Source organism: Psittacula echo (assembly GCF_963264785.1).
Source record: "Psittacula echo genome assembly, chromosome: Z".
Taxonomy (NCBI): domain Eukaryota; kingdom Metazoa; phylum Chordata; class Aves; order Psittaciformes; family Psittacidae; genus Psittacula; species Psittacula echo.
Genome location: NC_137742.1, coordinates 11,753,354 through 11,775,559, shown reverse-complemented (window position 1 = coordinate 11,775,559; position 22,206 = coordinate 11,753,354). Strand labels below are relative to the sequence as shown.

At 41.7% G+C, this 22,206-nt stretch overlaps 1 protein-coding gene across 1 annotated transcript in view; it reads right to left on the bottom strand.

Annotated features, from left to right (window-relative positions):
• The window catches only part of LOC308231703 (protein unc-13 homolog B-like), a gene marked incomplete at both ends in the record, with an annotated part of 214,278 nt that overhangs the window by 107,941 nt on the left and 84,131 nt on the right, over positions 1 to 22,206 (bottom strand). Inside the window, one exon of the mRNA XM_080637365.1 lies at positions 21,623 to 21,713. Coding sequence (XP_080493491.1) covers positions 21,623 to 21,713 — 91 coding nt within the window. The remainder of the gene's footprint in view (positions 1 to 21,622; positions 21,714 to 22,206) is intronic.

Genomic DNA, 22,206 nt, shown 5'->3' with positions numbered 1-22,206 from the left:
TATGATTTTGCTCACTGCTTCTGAGGTGACTCCTTTAGAGCAGACACTCGGCAGCGTTCAGCCGGGCTGGGTGAAGGTAACGTAGGCAGCTGATGGAATAATTAGGGTTTTCCAGCTCCTGCTGCTAAACTGCAGCGCTCTGCAACTGAAATCCTCCTGGGCTAAAACTGCAGCTTTACTTCTGTAAGCTTTCCCCTTTTCATCTTGAGGACAGAAGACCTTAGCATCCTGTATTAAGTCTTGATGTTCATCCCCCAAAGGCTCGCCCCACTGGCAAAGGAAAGCTGCCCATATAAAAGGAATGAAAACTGAAAAGATATCTGAAACAGTCGCACCATCTGCTCTGATTCATGAGCTTGTACAGCACCCTCATCGCTCTTGCATGCCAGTCATTTTTTCTCATCAACTCACAAGCTTCTCGGCACAGGAAATCAGGCCAGTGACAAACACCGTGGGTTAAAAGCAAGCCTGTTTTAAGTGACATTTAATGAAGAATCAAGCAAAAAACTCTCAGTCTATTTGCTTTTTCAAGTGATCAAATTTAACTTATCCCCAAATCCCTCTCCCTTTTTAACTCTTCTTCACATAGTGATCTTGATGTCAAATTCCAGCTGAGATACAAACCCTCCCAACAGAGAAGTATGAGAAGTAAACAGACACTACTTCAATTAGAGCAGCAATAACACATCTACAATTAGTGACTAATGGGTGAACATAAAAACTGAGAAATACAGCATACAAATAAATGTACTAAGAGTAAATTGTTTTTACAAAGCACGTGTTTAAACCCAGTCAGCTTCCTATGGAGCTGTTTAGCTGTTACTAAAGTAAACACACACACACACACACACAGAGTCCACTCTAAAAATAAAGAACAGTTCTTGGTTGCTGACTGCTTGCAGTAGGCAAGTATTCCAATCATTCCAATCAATCCAATCATTCACTTACCTTGCTGGTTCAAAATAAAATACAAGGCTAAAATGTAAAGGAAATGTATAGAATTAATAGAAAACTACAGAATACAATAGCTTGTTCTCATAGAAAAGACAAGTCCTGAAGGATTCCTAATCTTATTAAAGGTTCACCAGAGAGTGAACTTTCCCTGTGGAGATTATAAACATATTGTTGGTGTCCCATCTCAGGTAAGAGGGAAAACAATGTTAAAGGCACCGAGAGTATCCTGTTCCACATCAGCAGTAGGATGAGAAATCACGTAAAGTTGAAGGCATATTTTGAAGGGGGAAGAAAAAAATGCAAAGAGCTACTAAAAATCCAAAAAGCAAAAAACAGCAGAAGCCAATGAATGTAAAAGCCAAAAATGCAGAAATCCTGTCGGCTTCCAGGGGTATCCCTCAGCAGAAATTCATTAGTTCAGCACCACAGTGCATCTTCTCCCTTTCTCAGGCAGTACCAAGTACAGTTAAAACTTCATCCTTCTCTTCAGTTGTGACTCAACAGAAAATATTGTACTTCAGAGGCAGAGAGAAAGCTGTGCAGCTATTGCTACTTTACTCCTCCTCGTCAGCTGCTTGCTGCCTAGCTCCTCACACACGCAGCCTCCCCGCTTCACTCCTCGCCTCGGAATGATTCTCCACTTTATTATCCATTCAGAAGGAAACACGAACTGATGGAGCCAATCTGACTAAAGACAAAACGCACTCCTCTGGCATTACGGGAGCAGGCAGTACAGCGCAGCAAGCCGATCTGTGCTGGAAAAGCACTCTGCCCGATTCCTGGCATCCTGCAGGACTGCCGAGCAGGCAGGCTAGGGAAAAAAGCCCAGGACTCACACAATCAACCAGCTCCAAGGAGATTCTTCACCCAACTCTGACATAGATGTTTATTTTTGTAACTCCTGTTCACCCCCAGACTAACCTGCAAGATTCAGCGACGCCCTCGCTGAGGCAAATCACATCCAGTTTCCAAGGAACACTGGTACGAGTTCTGCTACAAGTGTGGGGGATTGAACACCCATTGATCTCACGTTTCCTCAAAATAAAAGTCACATTGTTACATAAAAGAATGACTGCAGGACTGTTGTGCACAGAATCACATCCACTCACGTTCTACCAATAACTTCTCTCCCAGGAGCGAGGAGCGGCAGGCATCCATCCTGCAAGAAGCGCCTGAATCAAAGGCACTGTTTATTTGCCCCACAAATGTGGTGGGGTGGCATTTTGAAGAGGCCTATATGACTTAGCTGTGGAAATGCCACTATCCTCCCATCTGCTCAAATACCTCCTACCTCTTTGTGAGCCAGCTTTGCTGTGAATGATACTTCCCCTCCAATCTCTTACCTACACCAATATCATCTTTTATTTACCACTTCCCCCACAAGCATCACTGTGCTTCCAGCCCTGCCCTCGCTGCATGGGATATTCTCCCAGCACCTTCTGCCTTCTGGTCTCACAGCTCCATGCCAGTACCTCACCGAAACTTCAGCTAGCAGCTGCCAGGCTGTGTCCCCAACGGCTCATTTCTCTGATGGACGTAAGCACAAGCTTTGCATACAGGTAGACTGATGCCACAGTTCACAATACTTTGGCTCAGCATCACTTACCCCTGCTCTCTCCATGTGTAGCCACAGCACTGTCCCTTGTAGCCCAGCACAGAAATCACACCACCAGCCTCCTTTCAGACTCTCCCTAAGGTTAGTTCTCCTCTATGGTCACTCATATCCTCCAATCTCCCAGGAAGCCCTCCCTCTTTTTGCACTGTCTCTTGCTGCGGCAGACTGGACCATAGGTCAGATTTTCAGAAGTGCTTTAGCTTTAAATGATTTTAAGGAGCCTGACCCCAAGTTTCTCATTATATGGTTGCACCCCACCAGAACGGAGTTCCAACCCAACTAAGGGCACTAGCTTCCACTGCAATAGAAATGATGGCTACTAAACACACCAATTGTAGCACTTGAGCTCAGAGCCGAAGCTCTGCATCAAATTCATCCACATAAGGATGAAGATTGCCCAACTGAGAAAATAAAAATGCAATCCTGGATTTGCACGGCACTTAGTTTCTTCAAAGCTCTGCATATGAATAAGGCAAAAAAGATCTTGCCAGGGGTCTTTTTCACAGCATTAGTTTAAAAAAAAATATTAAGCATCTGTCAGACAGCACTTCCTTATTCACATTAGTGCTCTAGAGCACCTGAAATATCCATTAAACAGCCTCTCACGCCTTTATACGTGTTACTTTTTCCAAAGTTTGAACTACAAGTGGAGCCAACTTCATCTTGCAATTGCTACCTTCCCTCTTTCCTCCTTCGTCTTTGCCCGTCCTTGCAGCCATTAACACCATACATTAGCACATCCAAGTCAAAGATGTACTGGGGTGAAACCGAGAATCCTCCAGCTGCAGCTCTTGAGTCCCAAAAAGGCTGTGCAGATTTCCAAGCACTGCCACATAGAATGCCAATACTCCCATGCTGCCTTGTAAGAACAGGAACTGAAGAAAACATGGAAAAAAAGAGCAAGTCTCCTAGACAGATAGGCAATGAGGTGCTGGAAGGTGTCACAGCCCTAACCACGGTTCACAAGGAGCTGGAAAGCAAAATGTGGCTACAAAAAAATCGGTGCCCTCAGATGCAAGGGAGATTGCACATTTCAAACGTTCAAAAAAACCTCACCTCCACACAGGAGATTGAGACAGGTTCTATTTTTCAGGGATGTTTTGTTTATGGAAATAATGTAGATTAGAATTGGGAAAAATAGGCACGACGTGTATCTGAAGAAAACCTATTAGAAAGAGTGTGTTTTACACCTTAAGGCTCAAAGCACTGAGTTATTTGCCTTCTACTAGAGAAATACCCACTTAAAAATTTAAATACTTATTGAAATCTTTTAATTCACCAACAGATTTTAATTTTAGGTTGAGCCAGCAGGGAATTATTAAAACTGATAACGCTCAGCTCAGCTATATAGGCCAAATGCTTTGATGTCTGCGAGGTATACATTACCCTTTCTTCTTTTTTAATCCTCATTATCTGTTTCATTCCAACTTCCTGTAAAGTACTAAATTACTGATAAAATTGTAGAAAGTAAGCAATTCCTTCACGAGCACGAGTGGATTAACCAAAGGAAAATGAGCACGCTTCGAGCACAGGTCCTGCTCCTCCCTCTCCCATACTCACACTGCTTCTCCCTGCAGGAAGACGAGCAGGAACACTTTCAGCATCCTGGCACCCGGGAAAGTAAAAAATTGGGTGGCAAAGTAAATTAGAGAGTAAGAGTGTTATATAGAGAGCTGAAACAAAGAGACAAGGGGGAAAAATGTGAAGAGACAAGAGAGAAGAGTCAATGGAGAGAGCTTCCCTGGAACAGCAGCTGCATCCAGCTCTCACCCAGGTTTAGTTCATCTCACAAATGGCAACCCAAGAGCTCTCTAAAACAAATTCATTTGTTTCACTGGAACAAAAATAAGAATCATCTGTCCCAGATGAAACTGCCCGCTCTACCTCCCTCCCTACAGAGCTCTCAGTAAGGTATTTTTGAGTTCAGTGCTGCATTAGACCTCGGAAGTTCAAACACACAGCATAAAGCTTGTCAACTGACTCAGCAGTGAAAACATGCTATTTATTATCTTCTTCAAAGCCTCAAGAAGATCCAGTCAATCAGCAGTCTAAAGATGAAGTGTTAATGAAAAAGCAGTGACCTCCTGCTGTTTGACAGCTGTCTCCAATAAATACCACGCTTTGAGGAGCTGTGCATCACCACAACCTAAGCAGTACTGCTGAGACAGAAGCCTGGAAGAGAAGAGACTGTATATTCCAAGACATTTAAAACTAGCCTGTCAATGCCATTTCTGTTGTTACAATAGCTCCAGAACACACTTACGAAACATATGCTTAAGATGTCACTTTCAGATGAAAGAACATATTTCTTTAAGAACATGTCATTCAAAGCACTGATTCTCTCTTTTCCCCTTAGGAAAGGGTAAGGTAAAGTGCAAGAGCAACCTATATACTCAGAGCGGAACAAAGGCACAGGTACCTTCTACAGTACCCTGCGAGCACCTTGGAAACTGGCCTTGAAACACTTGAAGGAAGGAGATAATCTCCCCCCAAGCCTCAAAAGTTCTCCCTCCTTACAAAAGGGGTTTTTTTTTATAAAAGTTGAATTATTTGGTTTACAGAAAGATAACAAGAATAGCACTGGCACGCTGAAAAACCTGCTAAAGATCAGAGATACTTGAACTGCTTACCTTCCAAAGACAGTCAAGTCCATTTGTTGTGCCTAGGTGAGACCAAACCACTGGCCAACTGGTCTTCATAGGAAGGATGTTTACACTCCATGTGTTAACATTATTTGACTGTAAGGATGTCCACTGGACCCCAAGACATGAACATTCCTGAATTAATAGAAGGAAAGCCTTTCAAATGAGAATAACGGGTATTTCCAAGGCCAAGGATGTAGTAAGACTTAAGGAGTGGGATTTTCATAAGGTTATGAGTTAGCATAGCACTGATGTTTTTGTAAAGACACAAACCTCTTGCACCTCACAGTTTAGGCTGATCTTTATCAGGTAGGGATTGGTCAGAGACCTTAAAGAGTGGCCTGAAGTGAGACCTCTCATATCCTTCCCTCAGCAGCTGCTGCTGCTGCCACTCCAGTCAAAAAACCCTCCACAGGCTAGAACAGATCTAGTCTGAAATGGGAAATTTTAAGGTGCACAACCTTTAAGGGAGCGATGGTCATAAAATTAGAAAAGCTCAGATTAAAATCCTCCTCCATTCTATTTGTTTACAGTCATCAGTGTCACTCACAACAAAACCTTTCCTGAGAGATGTGAGACAGCTCTTCAAATGCACAAGCTAAACCTGCTTGCCCCTTTCTTGTCTCCATGTAGGTTTTCACACTGTGAACTTTTGGGATACAAAATCAAATACTATCGGCTCTGTCACCCAGCAGGGTATTTTGTTCCTCATCTGGTAAATGCCAGACACTTCAGGGCACAAACAAGCCTTACCTCCCAGGAACCACACTCCCTTCAGAAGCTGCTGCTGAGACAATAACAAACCAGCTCATCACAGCCCACACCAGCCTTCAAACTCAAGACTGAGACATTAAAAGCAGAGCTCTCTCAGGTGATGGGCTCCAGAGCAGCATACTGTCTCCCTGTGCCCCAGCAATTACAGACACAAAACCTTCCTTAAACATGCTCCCAAAAACAACTGAATCATAGGATCATAAAATCACAGAACGAATGCCCTTAGAGCTCTTGCCCTGTGCTCTGGCTGCCCATCCTAACGCATGGAAGCCCTTCTCTAACTGAAGCACCCATTCACCATTTTTAATCAAGAAGTACAGGCAGAAGGACTCATAGCAAATCTAAGCTCTTGCCCTGCAACTCAGCTGACTCAAAAATTTTACTATCTGGGTGCCCACATTCCAGAAACAGCTGTAAATCTGGCTTTTAAAGCTGGAGTCAGCTTGAATACCTTAGGTCAACAGGCAGTGAGAAAGCATCTACAGCAGAGAAAACTCTCCCTCTGCTGCTTCCTCCTTCAAATTACATCTCTCTCCCTCCTAATGGTATCCAAAACATAAGGACTTGGTACTTCGTGAAATTAGAAAATTACAATCAATGTCTTAATTGCACATCTAATTAAATAATCAGCATCACTAAAATGCAGAGGCATCTGAGCATAGGCATGTGCTGGGGGTGGAAAAACCTGAAATTATACTCAATTATACTCTCAGTTAGAGCAGTAATTGCTTTTGATCAAGAAACCTGAGAAGGAGAAGTTGCAGATGCTGTGAAATATAGATCTCAGGTAGATGTAACAGCCTTCAAACACAAACTAGTTGTGGCAAGCACAAGGGAAGTAAACTACTGAGCATTTCTATTGTAAATACGGATAAAGAAATAACAGGCTTAACTTGCAGCAGTGGAAAGCTAGGTTAGACATCTAGAAAAGTTTTTAATCGTAAGTATAAATAAGCGTGGAAGCTACAAAATCTCCATCCCAGAATGTTTTAACAAGAAAGAGTAAATGCATTTTTCAGAGATGCTTATGAGGAAGATGGATGGTCTAGTTAATCTCTTCACATATTGCCTGGGTCTTGGCTTTATTGCTCCTTACCTCTGTCATTCCAGAACTTGTTTCAGGTAGGGAACCGCAAGGTAACACATGAACCTGCTAACAGGCATGAAAGTGTGTTGGTCCCGACAGATGGTCTGCATGACAACCCAGCTGAACACAACACAACAGCTTAGTTCAAATGCTTTTGAGCATGTTTTCCTACCTGGGCTTGACAGTGAGAACAGGGAAATGGTCTCTGACAACTGTTCATGCATTCTGCAGAAACACAGGTCCAGCATCCAAGGATGTGGCTACAGGAATTCAATGCCTTGATCCTACAGGGTAGCACCCAGTATGAACTTAAAAGTGGATTCTTTTTCCAGTGCAAGTAAACCTCTTTCTGAGGAACAAGAGTGGGTATTCTATTGCTCATTGAGCAAGAAACTGTTTAATATTGTTTTCTTTGTGTCATTCAAAGCACGACTGCATGCAGTATTTACTGTACCACAGCCAGGCCCTAAAATTACAGTGCAGTTACACCGCTGTTCAATGCAGTGGGCTAAGAAGTCATCACCATATTGCTCAAGTAATTCAAGCACTAATTGGTGTTTTCATAGCATACCTGTGAAAGTGAGAAAGTCCCTATTACAATTGAAGAATGAGGACAAAGTCAGGTTAAGACCTTCTCTGTTTGGACAGCCATCTCAAGACAACAAAACCCTAATTTTTCAGAATAATTAAGTTTGGAGCATATCAAACACTATGAAGTCTGGTTTTCAGCGACTTCACTTACTGCTCTGATGGCTTGTTTCCAGAATCTTAACTCAAATAACCAGAAATCAGTTCCTGGATCAGAAGGAGAGAAAATGGAAAAACCCTTTTTAAAAGCCAGCATGGCTTGCCCAACATCATGTAGTAACATGCCAGAGGAGTTACAACTAATGACCTGATGGAGCGCTGCCCAGCTACCTTTGCTGACAGATCGTGCCCTATACCAGCACCTTCTTCCTCATTTGTCACAGACGCACCAACAATCAAAAAGCAGGGAAGGAATATGTTTTACTGCCCTACCTTCTTTTTTATGACTTCTGCCTTAAATAATATGCTTTTCTCTTAAGCGGGAATAACTTCATGTATTTATATTCCCCGCAGAAGGCAGCAGTTGATTAACAAGCCAAAATACCCCATAAATAATTGTTATGAACCACATATAAGCCTCTGTCAGTCTCTGAGAACACTGTTAGTGTAGGCACTGAACAAGAAAAAAGGGGCATTGCCACACTGTACCTCTGACAAAGCTGATCTCCAGCAGTCATACTCGTATTAGTAAGCCCAGACACAGCTTTCACACCTTCAGTAACACTTGTCAGGCTCTGCAGAATGGTCCTGGATTAACTGTGTCTAGAAATCCAGTCAGTCTGCTTGTGTGATTGGAAGGGACAGGGAAGGAATTTAATGCAAACAAAAACTGAAAATAACTGGATTTAGAAAGCATCTGCCAGGGGATGAAAATTGTACTACAAAGCAGGCTTTGATTACATAGCTGACCTAAGCCCAGTGCCTGGGAGGCCAATTAGCCCCTTCAGCAAGTCTGTGACAGGATAGGCAAGTAGATTGACCAAAACACACCCAAATGAGGAGCATGGGTGGCTGGGGTCATTCCAGTAGCTGCTGCCTCTGCTATTTGCTCTCAAGTCACAGAAGTCACTCCACCTTCACCAAAACTGGACAGAGGCGGATGTAAAGATAGGGTTAAAAAGGGATGATTCCAGCAGCTGCACACTGTTGTGTATTAACTAGCTATTACTACCGCAAGCTAAAATTAGAGTGATTTAATTAGGATGAGTAACATGTATCCGTGTCACTAAATATGAAGGAGACTTGTACTTGCTTTAAATTGAATTCCTTAAATTAGGCATAACAAAATTCAGAGTGAATACACCAGCCAATCTATACAGTTTTGTGTAGACAAAACTGGATCCTTCAAGTACCCGTTATATGAGATATCACAAAAACACTTGCATGCATTTCAATCTGCTGCACTAACAAGATACATTGAATAAAAATAGAAAAATTTAAATAAATTGCAACAGAATTTAGCACTCTCTGTTTCTCAATAACAGTTTCTCCAAAATGTGTGTGTTATTTTAAAATACAAGGTGAATATTGACTCATTAACAAAAATAAAAAACAGATGGAAATATGGTTAAAATAAACTGGTCTTTTACATAAAGCAGTCTCTATCTGTATTTCATTTATTTCTGTATGTAACTTCTTAAAGTAACCAAAGTGAGGCTAAATAGATCTATCAGTTCACAGCTAAATCTGAATACCCAGCTAGCTCTAGTATCTCCTTTTTAGGGCACAAAGCCAATTCTGTCTTGATATTCCCTTGCTTTTCAAGCTCTCCTAGAAAATAATTTTCCAGCATTAGCTTTTAAAAACTTTTAATGAACAAAGGTTCAATTGCAATTTACTATCTAAATAAGCGATTGAAATCCCATGAGGAATTTTAGAAATCTCATTTAAGAATAAGCCTGTTTACAAACTACACCATATTTTCTGAAACTATTACCACTTGAACATTTGTCAGAAAATAAAATGATATCTATGACAGGTTCATTACCAGGCATGAGTCACTAATAAGTACTGTTCTTCAAGTACAATACTTGAACCTTCTCGCTGTCTAGCATCGTTAATATCTATTGCGCAACTGCACAGAAAAGCCATCCAAGCAGGGCTGCAGTGTGGTTTTCACAATTCTACATCACTGACAGCATCTAAGTAGCAAATAACCTCTCCTATGCACCTCTGGTTGTGCTCTGAAACCCACAGAGTCCTGCAAAGCACCACCGCTTGGCAGCAAAGGCAGGGAGGTGGACAGTGTAAGCACAGGGAGGCCATGCTGTGTAAAATAGCTATGGAGGCTGTGGAACCATGGACATTTCTCACAGCCTACTTAGAGACTTTCTGGATGATGAAGTCCCATTCTTTGCTCCCACAAGTGACTGTCATACAATAGCTTTCATAAACAGACACATTTTAGATTAATTAGAAACAGAAAGGGCAAAGAAATCCATTTGGGAGCTGTTCACTAACAATTAGAAAATCACTTTCTGACTTTTAGCCTGGGTTTGTTCATAACCAGCTTATAACCTTCTGTTCTTGTGCTAACATTAACCTTTATCTTAAATAGTTGTAAGCTTGCCAATGTTTACTCCCATGCTGTATTAGTACATGGCAGCAACATCCACTCTCAGCTTCCAGCCTGCTAAGCTGAGCCATACTTACTTGGTCTCATCTCACACCTTCAGCACCTCCCTTGACAGGACTTCTCCAGTGTCCCCTCTCCCACTTCTCAAACTTACTCTGTAATTTTTGCAATAGTCCCCATCTTCCTCAAATAATTTGCTGGCTTCCTACATGGCATATTACACATATGATGGAAACACAGGCAGATGAGACCTACTGCCCACCTGGTATGTCGCAGCGTAGCACTGAATATAAAGCAGCATGCAATTACTGTCTTCACTAATATCCCGTTTTCCAGGCAGCAACTTTCTTTCCCAATTGTTTCTACACCCATGTGTCCTGGTTTAGCAGTAGCAGTCATTTTTTCTACTGGTGCAGTGCTTGTGTTTTGACTTTCAACCTGGGAATAATACTGATAAAGCCGATGTTTTCAGTTGTGGGTCAGAATGTTTACCCTGACCAAGGACTTTGTGAGTCTCATGCTGTGCCAGGGAGGAGGAGAAGCCGGGAGGAAGCAGGGACAGGACACCTGACCCAAACTAGCCAAAGAGGTATTCCATACCACAGCACATCATGCCCAGGATGTAGAATGGAGAGGGCCCGGAAGGGCTGGATCACTGCGGGGTGGGGGGTGAGGTACCGGTTGGTGAGCGGTTGTATTCTCTTCCTTGTTATTTCCTTTATCATTATTACTATTAGTGGTAGCAGTAGTGATTTGTGTTATACCTTAGTTATTAAACTGTTCTTATCTCAACCCGTGGGAGCTGCATTCTTTTGATTCTCCTCCCCATCCCTCCAGGAGCGGAGGGAAGAAAGGGGGGTGGGGGGAAGTGGACTTCGTGGTTCTGATTTACGGCCTGGGCTTAAACCACGACGCCATGCTAGTGAGGGCAGACTAAATGAGCCTAAAGGTAGCCAGTACAGCCCTTCCTTCTCTCATCCTCATCCAGCTCATACGAGTGGCTTAAACAGGATCCTCTTGTTTTTAGCAGGACAGTCCCATAGGCCAGGGAGTAGCGCCACTGCTCACCCGGTACCACATCATCCTTCAAGCCTGAAGGCACAAGCCACCCTGTATGGCAAGAGACTTGCTGCCCACAGCACCCCAGTAAATTAGCACTCAAGACTTGCAACAGCCATTCCAGCATCTGGTACCTGCGTATGCTTGAGAAACAGGTGACAATCCCAAGCTACATTTGGGATTGCACCCCAGCTTTATGCCTAAATTATCTTTAGTTTTATATTACAGACAGGATGAAGCTGTCAACGTGTTCAGGAAATTCTCCCTGCAGAACAGCTACACCATACATTGATGTTCTCAAAAGCCTTTCGGCAGAGGATGTATGTTACAAACCCAGCTCACAGGCCACCAGGAAAGGCTGCAGGCATTTTCCTACAGATTCAAAAGCCAAGGAGAGGAAGAATTAGTCCCACTTTTACCACATACTGGTTTCTAATGAGACCAGACCACCAAAAGCCCTTTTGAAAGTTCCAGTGATTAACCATCACAGCAACGGAAATGAACACACAGATTGACTCAGATCAGTCCTTCACAATGTCAAAAAATTGTTCAGACTGTAAATATGAGCAGACAGTAGACAACTTGGTGGTGGCCATGACATGGCTTAAAAATCCTGTTTGAATGCCAAGAAAGGAGTCTGGATGCAAAGAAAGTTCTTGTATCACCTGCCAAGAATTACATTCTAATAAGCAGCACTCACTTGCTGTACCAGAAGACCTTCAAGTGGCTTTAATTCTATAAAGCAAATACATTAAAATGATTGAAAATAAAATTCAAGTGCTACTCTATTCTATAATCCATGTAACACCAGCTAGAACTGGAGTTCTGCTATCTTCAGGCATTACATTAAGCATTAATAACAGGACTTTGACTTCCAAATGCCACCTTTACAAAGGGGGAGGAAAAGCAATCATTTTAAAGATGGATGCACAGTACGAGAAGATTCCAGTTAAACAAACCTTACACAACTCCAGAAATTAGCTCAGAAGCATGCATCTAAACAAGTTGTGTAACTATGCAGCCTCAAAAACAAGAAACAAGTAAAGGAAAAACAACACTAAAAGACAAAATTGTCATGCACTTAACCCCTTTTCTGACCCACTGCCTTCTCCTATGAAGTTATGATGCTATTCAAAGGGTTTTCTAACACTGCATGAAGGGTTAACATTTCATTTATAATGCTCTCAGCCTGTGCTAGTTAGTTCATCTCTCCCCTGAGACTTGTGCTTTGTAAGCCAAAGCCCACTGCTATCTCTCTGGTGCAGCATTTCTTGCACAGATTGCTTCAGTAATGCACAACACTGGGAAATATCCCCTCCTCCCACACAGAGCCTTAAAAATAAGAGTGTGAAGTCTGGCTCTCCCAACAGCCAATGCTATTTTTAACGGCTGCGTATGTGGCAGGTAGGAGTCCCCCCACCCACCTTTCCCATTGCACCCCTATTCAGAGCTGGAGGAACTGACTTACTCCAATGCTAGATGAATCTCTCTCGATTTCTATTGAGCATCATGCATGCCATGGCCAGGACACCACAGGTTTTTGTGCCCCACTCCACAGCAGACAAAAGTCTCTATCAAGAGAGCACACTTCTGTAATTCTTTCTGCCATTACACCCCCAAAACAAAGAGGGGATTTATGTGTAAGATGGCAATGGTCACTTCATCTCCGGTCACTTCATCTCCAACATTTTTAGTATTACCATGCAGTCTTTGATATATACTATATAGAGGACTTGGTCCACTCTCCAACCAGGTCTGGTTTCCGTTTTTCCTGAAAGCTTTAGGCAACTGCAGCAGCAAGCCTTGGGAAAAGAATCATAGAATCATAGAAAGAAAAGCACTTGCATGACAAAGTGTTTGGATGAGTCTTGGTACACATGTGAATGTAAGCTGGGCAGCACCAGGCAGTGGAAAAGGGCTTACTGTGGTTCAGAGGTGCTCTGGGCACATAGATAATTCCTTCAGCCTGCAACATGGAAGTCAATTCTGGAGATAACAACACCAGACATTGCTGTAACCAGATTGCCTAAGAGAAATGATGCCAGAGACAAAAAGGCAGCAATTCTGGGTATGCAGTCTGATTGGGAACCTGGCAGCTATGTAAGATATAAGTCATCTAACCCCACTGCCAGCCCAATGCTGCTACCCACATCTTGGTCTCTGACGAGCAGAGGTGCCACCTCCATGGAGAGGAAGGAAGGTAACCAGAACACATTTTCCTTTAGAAAACACCAATTTGTCAGAATCAAAAATCTGATTTATAGGACAATGATGAATTTGAACAGGAGCATTTCTCTTGTCTAAGATATCCAAACAGGTGAAGGAGCACAGGGAAAAGTGATTTCCTAGAAGAAATTCATAAGCTGTGGCAAACCTAGGTTAAAATCTCAGTATTGCCCAGTTTAGATCAGGAACCAGAGTCCTATTTCCCCCTCATTCTAGATGTAGTCTAGCTTAAAATGCTGACTCTTCCACAGTGGGCTCTCCCATCTGTCATATCCCAGTCTGCCTCAAAAAGTCAAAATCCCCAAGTCTAACCCCCCCCCCATGCCAAAAAACCCTCAACTCTTTGCAAAACCAGCAGGCACTTTCCACCCAGCTTCACTCCAGAAGTCAAAACACTCACACATAAAACGTTTCAAGTCAAAAAAATAGATACAATGGCAGACTATCCACATGCCTTCCAGTAGTATCATTTTGACCTTTACAAGTCAGAGAAGAGAAGCATACGGTTCAGCCAAACAGATCTACTTGAACTTAATGTGCAGTGCTGGCACAAAGTACAAGATCCACTCAATAGTGGAACACCCTGTGTTTGTAGACTATGTTCCAGATGTTGCATAAACATGTTTCCTCTTTTTATAAGGAAATCAATGGAATAAACCATGGAAGAAGAGTAAATTGCACTTGGATTCCCATTCAAAGGCTGCCTATGAATTTTGACTTACAGGTGTCTAGAGTTTACAATACTGTCCTGGGTTCAGCAGTAGCAGTCAGTTTTTCTCCTTCTTAGTAGCTGTTGCAGCACTGTGTTTTTGACTTTCAGCCTGGGAACAAAGCTGATAACACCGATGTTTAGACTGACCAAGGACTTTGTGAGTCTCATGCTGTGCCAGGGAGGAGGAGAAGCTGGGAAGAAGCAGGGACAGGACACCTGACCCAAACTAGCCAAAGAGGTATTAAATACCACAGCACGTCATGCCCAGGATGTAGAACTGAGAGTTCCCGGAAGGGCTAAAGCACTGCGGGGTGGGGGAGTTATCAGTCGGCGGGTGGTAAGGTGTTGTATTCTCTTCCTTGTTATTTCCTTTATCATTATTACTATTAGTGGTAGCAGCAGTGATTTGTGTTATACCTTAGTTATTAAACTGTTCTTATCTCAACCCGTGGGAGTTGCATTCTTTTGATTCTCCTCCCCATCCCTCCAGAAGCGGAGGGAAGAAAGGTGGGGGGCGGAAGTGGACTGCGTGGTTCTGATTTACGGCCTGGGCTTAAACCACGACAAAAAAACTAGAGAAAGCAAAAAACTAGAGAAAAAAACTAGAGAAGCAAAGCTATAACCCTAAATAAAAGTACAGATCAGGAAAAGAACATGTCAGGATGCTTTGCCTTCTTACGGAGGCTACCCCTGGTCTTGCAAGCCCACAGGAAGTTTGCAGTGAAAAAGTAAAAACAGTGCTATAGGAAAGTCAGCTATCCACTCTGCAAACTCCTGTTAATGACTAGAAAACTCCTCAATTTTGTTTGGTTTTATTTTTCCAGTAAGCAACAGGAAGATATGGAGGAACTTGTTGTCACAGGAGGTGACAAGTGTCCTGTGTCCGTGGAATACAGACCATCAACACCAAAACTGCTTTTTAGCAGAGGTGAACAGATGTTGAGTGTCAGAACTACCAGTTGAGTGCTATGTTCAGAGAAGCTTGTAGAAAATCCTGTTAATGATTTAACAGGCTCATAGCTGCTGTGGTCATTATTGAAAGTGTTTCTGACCAGCTTATTACCCTACAAGAGAGTATTTCTCTAAATTTTAGCATAGCTACTCTAAAAAGGTCAAGCCTGCTGATTTTTGGAGATAACGTTATCAAAAAGCTACTCAAAAATCACAACAGCATTATTAATGAAGGCACATTATTTTCCTCTATGTGCATACAAATATGTTGCTGCTGCAACATAATTGTGAACTTTCGCTGTAAAGCAGGTTAAAAAATGATAGTAGGTATCAAAGAATCCCAGTAAGGAGTAACAAACATGCATCTTATTCCAAAGAGATGCGAATAGGTATTTTATTTAAGAGACTTGAAGATAAAAGAAGCTTTTCCTCCTCTGAGGAAAGCATGTCGGCTGAAACTCTCTTTCCAGAGCAAGAACCAGAGGAGGCAACAGACACAGGTTGTTCAAGCATCAAGGAGTCACCCTGCACTAACAACTGCCTGGGGAAAGACAAAATGGGCTCTGGGGAGTCCCACAAGTCTTGCCAGCCTGCAAACTCAGATACAACATAGGGAAATCAGATTTTACAGCATGCAGAGGTAGTAGAACAGCTCCAGTACTTTTGTATTTTTAAATACAAATGCTTTCTAAATAATTACCATTAGGCAATCCGTAAGGGATCTGAAAGCCACTTATGCATTTTATAGATAAGGTGTGCAGAAAGCATTTTTGAGTGCCCTTGTGAGCATAGCCACCTGACAACAGTCTCTACCTACAGCTAGCAGTGACCTTTGGGTCATGCCTTACCTACATGGATCTCTCGTGCAGGAACAGTGATTTCATGTCCACAAGGGTGGTCTGCAAGTCCCCACCAACCTTGATCCCTGGGAAATTCAATTAGCAATAATGGTATTTTGGTGGAGGTTTAAGATAACCTCCATAAAGAAAATAGGTGAAAAAGAAGTAACATATTTAACTAGAGATGCAGTTTTCCTGTATGAAGAGAAGTTTCTAGCAACTCTCTGTTAAGAGTCACAGTGCTTCAGTTTGTTTCTTTGCCACTGCGTGGGAGGCTTTGAAAATGCAGAGCTTACTCATCTTCACGGGACTGATAAAAAGACACCTAGGCAACAAAGCTCAAGAGAAATAAAATGCTGAAAGTAAACTATTGCATGGGCTGTACAGTTCATGAGAGATGGAAAGGGGCAGTTTTCAATCCTTTTGTGGCTGGCTTAAAGCAGGCGTGTCCTCCACTAGCCATCTGGGCTCATGTACAGTACATGGGTTTACTAATCAGAGGACCTGGATTCACATGTTGGGAGTGGGATGAGGCAGGTAAGTTAAAACCAAACTAGCAATCAAAACTGGAACCAGCTGGTGTCTTGCTGGTCTCCTCACTCACTGTGGAAGTCCAGAGAGGGCTCTTGAGAGCATCCTACAGCTATGTAAGACGGAAATAGTGGTGGTTTGCACCAACAGCTTGCTTTCCCAAAATAAATAAACCCAGGCTTCAAACTCCAAAATACCAGTACAACAACCTCCCTGGACCAGGGCTTTTAAAAGTGAGGCCCTGATGGTTGTTAGGTATTTGCAGGTGCTTGATCAGAAGTGATAACTGTGGAGCTATGGGGCATGGGAAAATAAAACTAAGGGTACAACTGGGTACCTGTAAGGCTAAGGAGAACAGACACTTAGTCCTTCCACTGCTGGTGCTTATCATATTCCAGAAAAACAATGTCATGAACTGCATCAGTGTATTTTCTAGTTACATAACAGGCAAAAAGAACAGACTATTATTTGACAGGCAAAGACAAAAATTAAAATAATTATTATAAAATGGCATCTAGAAGAAGAAAAAACAAGTAGGAAACACTGCCCAGTGACTTTGATTTGGAAAAGAAAATGAGTAAATGGATGTATTTAAATTCCTGACATAAAAGAGGAAAACTATGCATAAGGCTTCTTCTCCTGTAAAGAGATTCAATGTAAATGGATAAAACCCAAGACCCTACACCCTCTCGTAATACTTAAATATATTGAAAAGAATTGGTAGGAGAGACAACTGGATGATTTGACTGAATTTTTGCTCTTCTCCACTCTGCCAATTCTTCTCTTTTACAAAACTTACATTCAGATTTGTGTAACTTTAAAAGTCACAGAGCCAAGTCCCCAGCTGAAGGCTATTTTGGTTAAGGAAGTTGCAGATGCAATAGCTGTGTGTTTGTTCTTCTGGAAAAGAAGCTCTCACAGAAGGACTGCAGCAGATGAGCTATCAATTAATCCCCCTTTGTAGTCAAAGTTCTAAGTGTGAAGGTGAGAATTATTGAGTCATTCCTCCCAGGGCTGAGAACCCTAGTTTGATTCTGGCATAATTAAGTTTCTTCTTCACAAACACAAGAGAAAAAAAACAAAACAGCAAAACTGAAGGGGGGGAAAAAACCAAAGTGCGTGCCACCACAAAGCTTTTTTTTTATTTTTTAACATGCATAGTTACAAATTTCTGTGCCTTTTTCTAGCTATCAAGTCTTAATTAAAATACGACATTTCTCTGACTCATGGTGCTGTAGGATGTATGTATATTATTCACGTGAATATTAATCTCTTCCCAGGTAGGAGGCTGTATTGCCAAGGGGATTTACAATCCCATCACATATGGAAATTTCTTGGGTGTATTTTTTTTCCTCCTTTTCTTTCTTTCAAATTTCAGACATATCGTTAACAATTAAGAGTCATAAGAACCATTTCAGTAGTCTATGTGAGAGGAATCCAGTAGTTCGGATCCATGAGCTGGAGCTCCACACGTATTAATGAAATTATAATGCACATTGAGGAAGGGGAACATGGAAAAGAGCTGAGGGCAGTGCTTTGAAGAATAAGGACATAAGCAGCTGCTCTAAGCACTGGAACAAATGGGAAGGATAGTCCTCTTGAAAGCTTTTAGGCAATGATAGAGGATGGGAAGATGTTAATAGAGTGATCACAGAAATGAGACACGACCTTTTCTAACTGCCGACAGAATTAGCCATTTAGACTACCATCACGGAGACCTTTAATATCCTGGTATTTATCTAGATAGTCCGTATCCATATCACTGACATTCAAACAAGACCTAGGAACCAAATGATGATGCACAAGGTGAGAAAGCAACTAGCAGAGATGCTCTTCTGGATTTGAGCTAAAGTGCAGAGAAAAACAGGGATGCAAATGCATCTGAGAAAACAGTCTTCCTGATACCATAGAAGGAAAGGAATTAGACAAGCTAGAAAAACACAAACTAATAAAAACTCAGAAATCAGTCACTGGAGCTCATGAGAAACAGGCTTGAAGGAACAGGGAGTTCAGGAAGCTGTTAAGTTAATGAAATAGCATTAAGAGACAAAAATCACAAGCTGATCCAAGTGAAGAGGATAGAAAGGACCTGTCCCCTTCTTCAGAGGGCGTGAAGTCTCTCCTCGTGGAAGCTTTAAAAGACAAGCATGATTGCATAGGGAAGAAATCAAAAGGCCAATGCAGAAAAAAATCCCCACCTAGCCATGAACACACAGTATGACAAAACCCCCTCATGGCTGCTTCTCATAAAGACAAAACTATCATCAGGTGGCATTAAAGAGGCTAACATTTGATGCCTTAATTGCTTCAGGTCTTCACTAACAGAGACAACTGCATTCAGGCAGCTGGTAGAATTATTACTGCTCTTTGTAAAAAAAAAAAAAAAAAAGGAATATGAAAGTTCAGCAAGTTATAAAAAACAGGATGCACTAAAGAAAACCAACCAAAAACTGAATTTGAAAGCAAACAGATAAGGTAGTTACTTCTAATTCAGCTGGCCCTGAGAAATCTTCATCCTCAGGTACTAGGCTGCATACTGACAATCACAAAGCACTAAAAACTTGAAAAACAGGCAATGCACTTGAAGATCTGAAAAGGGCAAAACAAGCTTTTACGGTTAAAAATAGGAAAAGGAAGATTTGGACAACTATGAAAGCACTAACTTGACTTCTTCCTACACACCCCTGGGAATTCAAGACTGGAACAAATAATAAATTATTATTATCTTCAAGAACATAAAAAGGAGAGAAATAACAGCAAGCATGTTCTCTTCTTCAAGAGAAGAACTGTGTCAAATCCATTTAACTTCCTTCTGTGACAAGGTAAATTAGTCTTAGGTGTAGGAGAAGAACAGTAAAAGTTTTATATCCTGAGGTCTAGGTGAACCTGCTAAAACAGATCCAAACACGCTGGGAAAAAGTCATACTCAGAGTAGCCAAATTCAAAGCATGCATGAAGCAGGGTCCCTCAGGCAGCTCTGGTAGCACACAGCCTGGCAGGTTGGGTACCCTGCAACTTTTCACACACAACCTGAAGGATTTGTAGGCATAACAGATTAGGAAGAGACAGACAGCAATGTGCTTAAGGAGTGAAAAAACACACAATTCTATAAGGAAAAGTGCAAAGCCACATTCAGCTGTAATCCAACCCAAATATAGGCTAGGGAAAAACCGACAAAGCCCTTCTTCAGAAGGAAGCTCAGTCCTGGAAAGGATAAGAGGCAAACTATGCATGAGTGTTAGTCTGCAATAAAAACGCACCATCACAGCGGGATACCTCATATCTTGGGATATCAGGATCACAGCCTGGAGAACAAAGTTTTCATTGTTCTGTAGTGCACATGAGCAAGCTCTCAGCTGAGAACATTCTGAACTTCTACAGTCAGCTTTGGACACCGCAATTCAGAAGAAACAAAGAAAGGAAAGGTGAGGGCGGGCAGCAAGAAGACAGACTGATTAAAAGAAAAAGTGTCATTTAGTGAACTTGAGAAGAGCAAGTGGGGTTTCATCCTTTCTTTGCAATAGCCCTTCACTATTTTACAGAGGGAGAGAATCCATTCTGCTCCTTTACTATTTGTCCTTATCATGAGAAATGGATTTATACGGCAAAAGAAAGATCAAGAGCAGAGGTTAGGAAGCCTTTGGACAGTAAAGACAGCTAAACCCTGGAGCAGGCTGCTGGAAAGCTCCGTATCTTACAGATTTTGTTTTAAGGTAATTTTTGATCAACAGGCATGGTCAAGGCAAAGCAAGTCACGATTATGATGTCATAACTAAACCAGTGTCTCTGTAACAGTCATCTCAAAGCATGTGTTCCTTCCAGTTCTGCAGAAACACAAAGAATGACGCTGAACCACCTCATGGACCTTGTAGTCTCTCAAGAAAAAAAAGACGGATACGCACAGGGAGACGCATCATTGAATCTTTTGTTCCTTCTAGTATGCTTTGCCGTGTTTTCCATAAGGCACAGGACTAAACTGTTTTGCTTGCATGCGCTACAAAACCCCAACAGAAGTTCTTAGATATTAAGGGTGTACTTAAATTTCACTTTCCACGTCAATATGACAGTTTTGAACCAAATGCCTTCTGCTTAGAAGTGAAGTAACACAGTAATTCTTAGATGGGAAAGAATCTACAATCCAGATAAACCATGTCTGCTGTGGCAATTCAGATACCTCCCCAGATGAAAGGCAAAAAGAATAAAAATTGTTTTCCTAACATCTTGCAACAAATCCATAAGAGAAAAGTCCGGCTACTGGTAGCAAGATACTGTCAAATAATTCCTTATAGAAAACAAAACAGGAGAGCTATAGCTGAAGGTAGTATTTCTAAATAAAATATATTAACTGCATTTTGGGTAGTAGGCAATAGTTTATCATCTATAGAATATGAACACCATATGTTATCTTTCTGTGGGCATACAGATGGATGAAAGCAGAAGATTTTTTTAAGGAAAAACAACAACTTTTTAGGTCTTAATAGCTGTTTTCTAAAACAAGAGTGTTTATACTGCTGAAGAAAATGTCACAACCTTTTCCTTTTGACTTCCCAAATCAGGATTTTTTATTTTTAAATCGTACTTTCATGAGATGGAAATACCAATACTTATTATACACCCACTTTCAATTAGTAGATATAAAAACATTTTATGTAAAGTTTCCCAAGGAACATTTTCACGTGACAAATAATACAGATAACTCCAAATAAGCTAACAAGCTATCCTCAAGTCGCCTGGAGAAAAAGTCTTAATTTTTAACAGTTTAACACAAACCATTTAGTCCCAGACATTATTATTACTATTTACAAATTCAGAGCTAATTTCTCTGCTACTGCAATTTTTCTGATGTTCATCTCCAGTTCCACACAACGATGGTCAAATTGTTTGGTATTAGACAGCTCTAAGACCATCACAAGGGGCTGCAGTCCTATACAATATACTTGATTAAATTTTTCTCTGCAAAACATCAAAACTGTGAGAGGTGTCTTACAAGGAAGAAGAAATGAAACCTTTAGCCACAGATCTAAAACCCAAGTAGCACAGAGAAGGAATGAAGCAATACTCCATCCTACCTCTTGAAGCCGCAGTCGAACTTTGCTAATAGCTCTAATCCAATGGGCTCTTGCTGGAGGAAATGGTGGTGGCTCATTGTCACTGTGGTAGCTTAAAGGCAAGAAAGAGAAAATCACTATATGAAGTACACTCATCTGTAGTGAAGATTTAATGTTACACAGTGCAATCACAGTTTCAGCTCTGGAACGTGAAGTAACCAACAGCCTCCAGTCAGCACAGCCCTGCACATGTTCTGGGAATTGAGAATCTAAAGCAGAGGTTTCCTTATACACAGGAACCCTTGTGGAAACTGATGAGCTGAAAGATATAAGCTAGGCTACAATCCAGCTCCAGAAGTAAGATGACTTTGGTCAGAACATCAGGAAAGCAGTCCAAGATATCTGATCAAGCTAGCTCAACACACTGGTATCATAACTGCACACACCAAAGAGGCAGAAGGAAGATTTTACATCCCCATGCCTGTTGCAGATCCCTTCTAACCACTGCCTCTTGCTGATCATCCACCTACTGCTACAAATTTACAGGCCCTTCTCAGTGGAAACACCAGCCATAGGGCTCAGCTGGGATTATCCTCATTCACTGC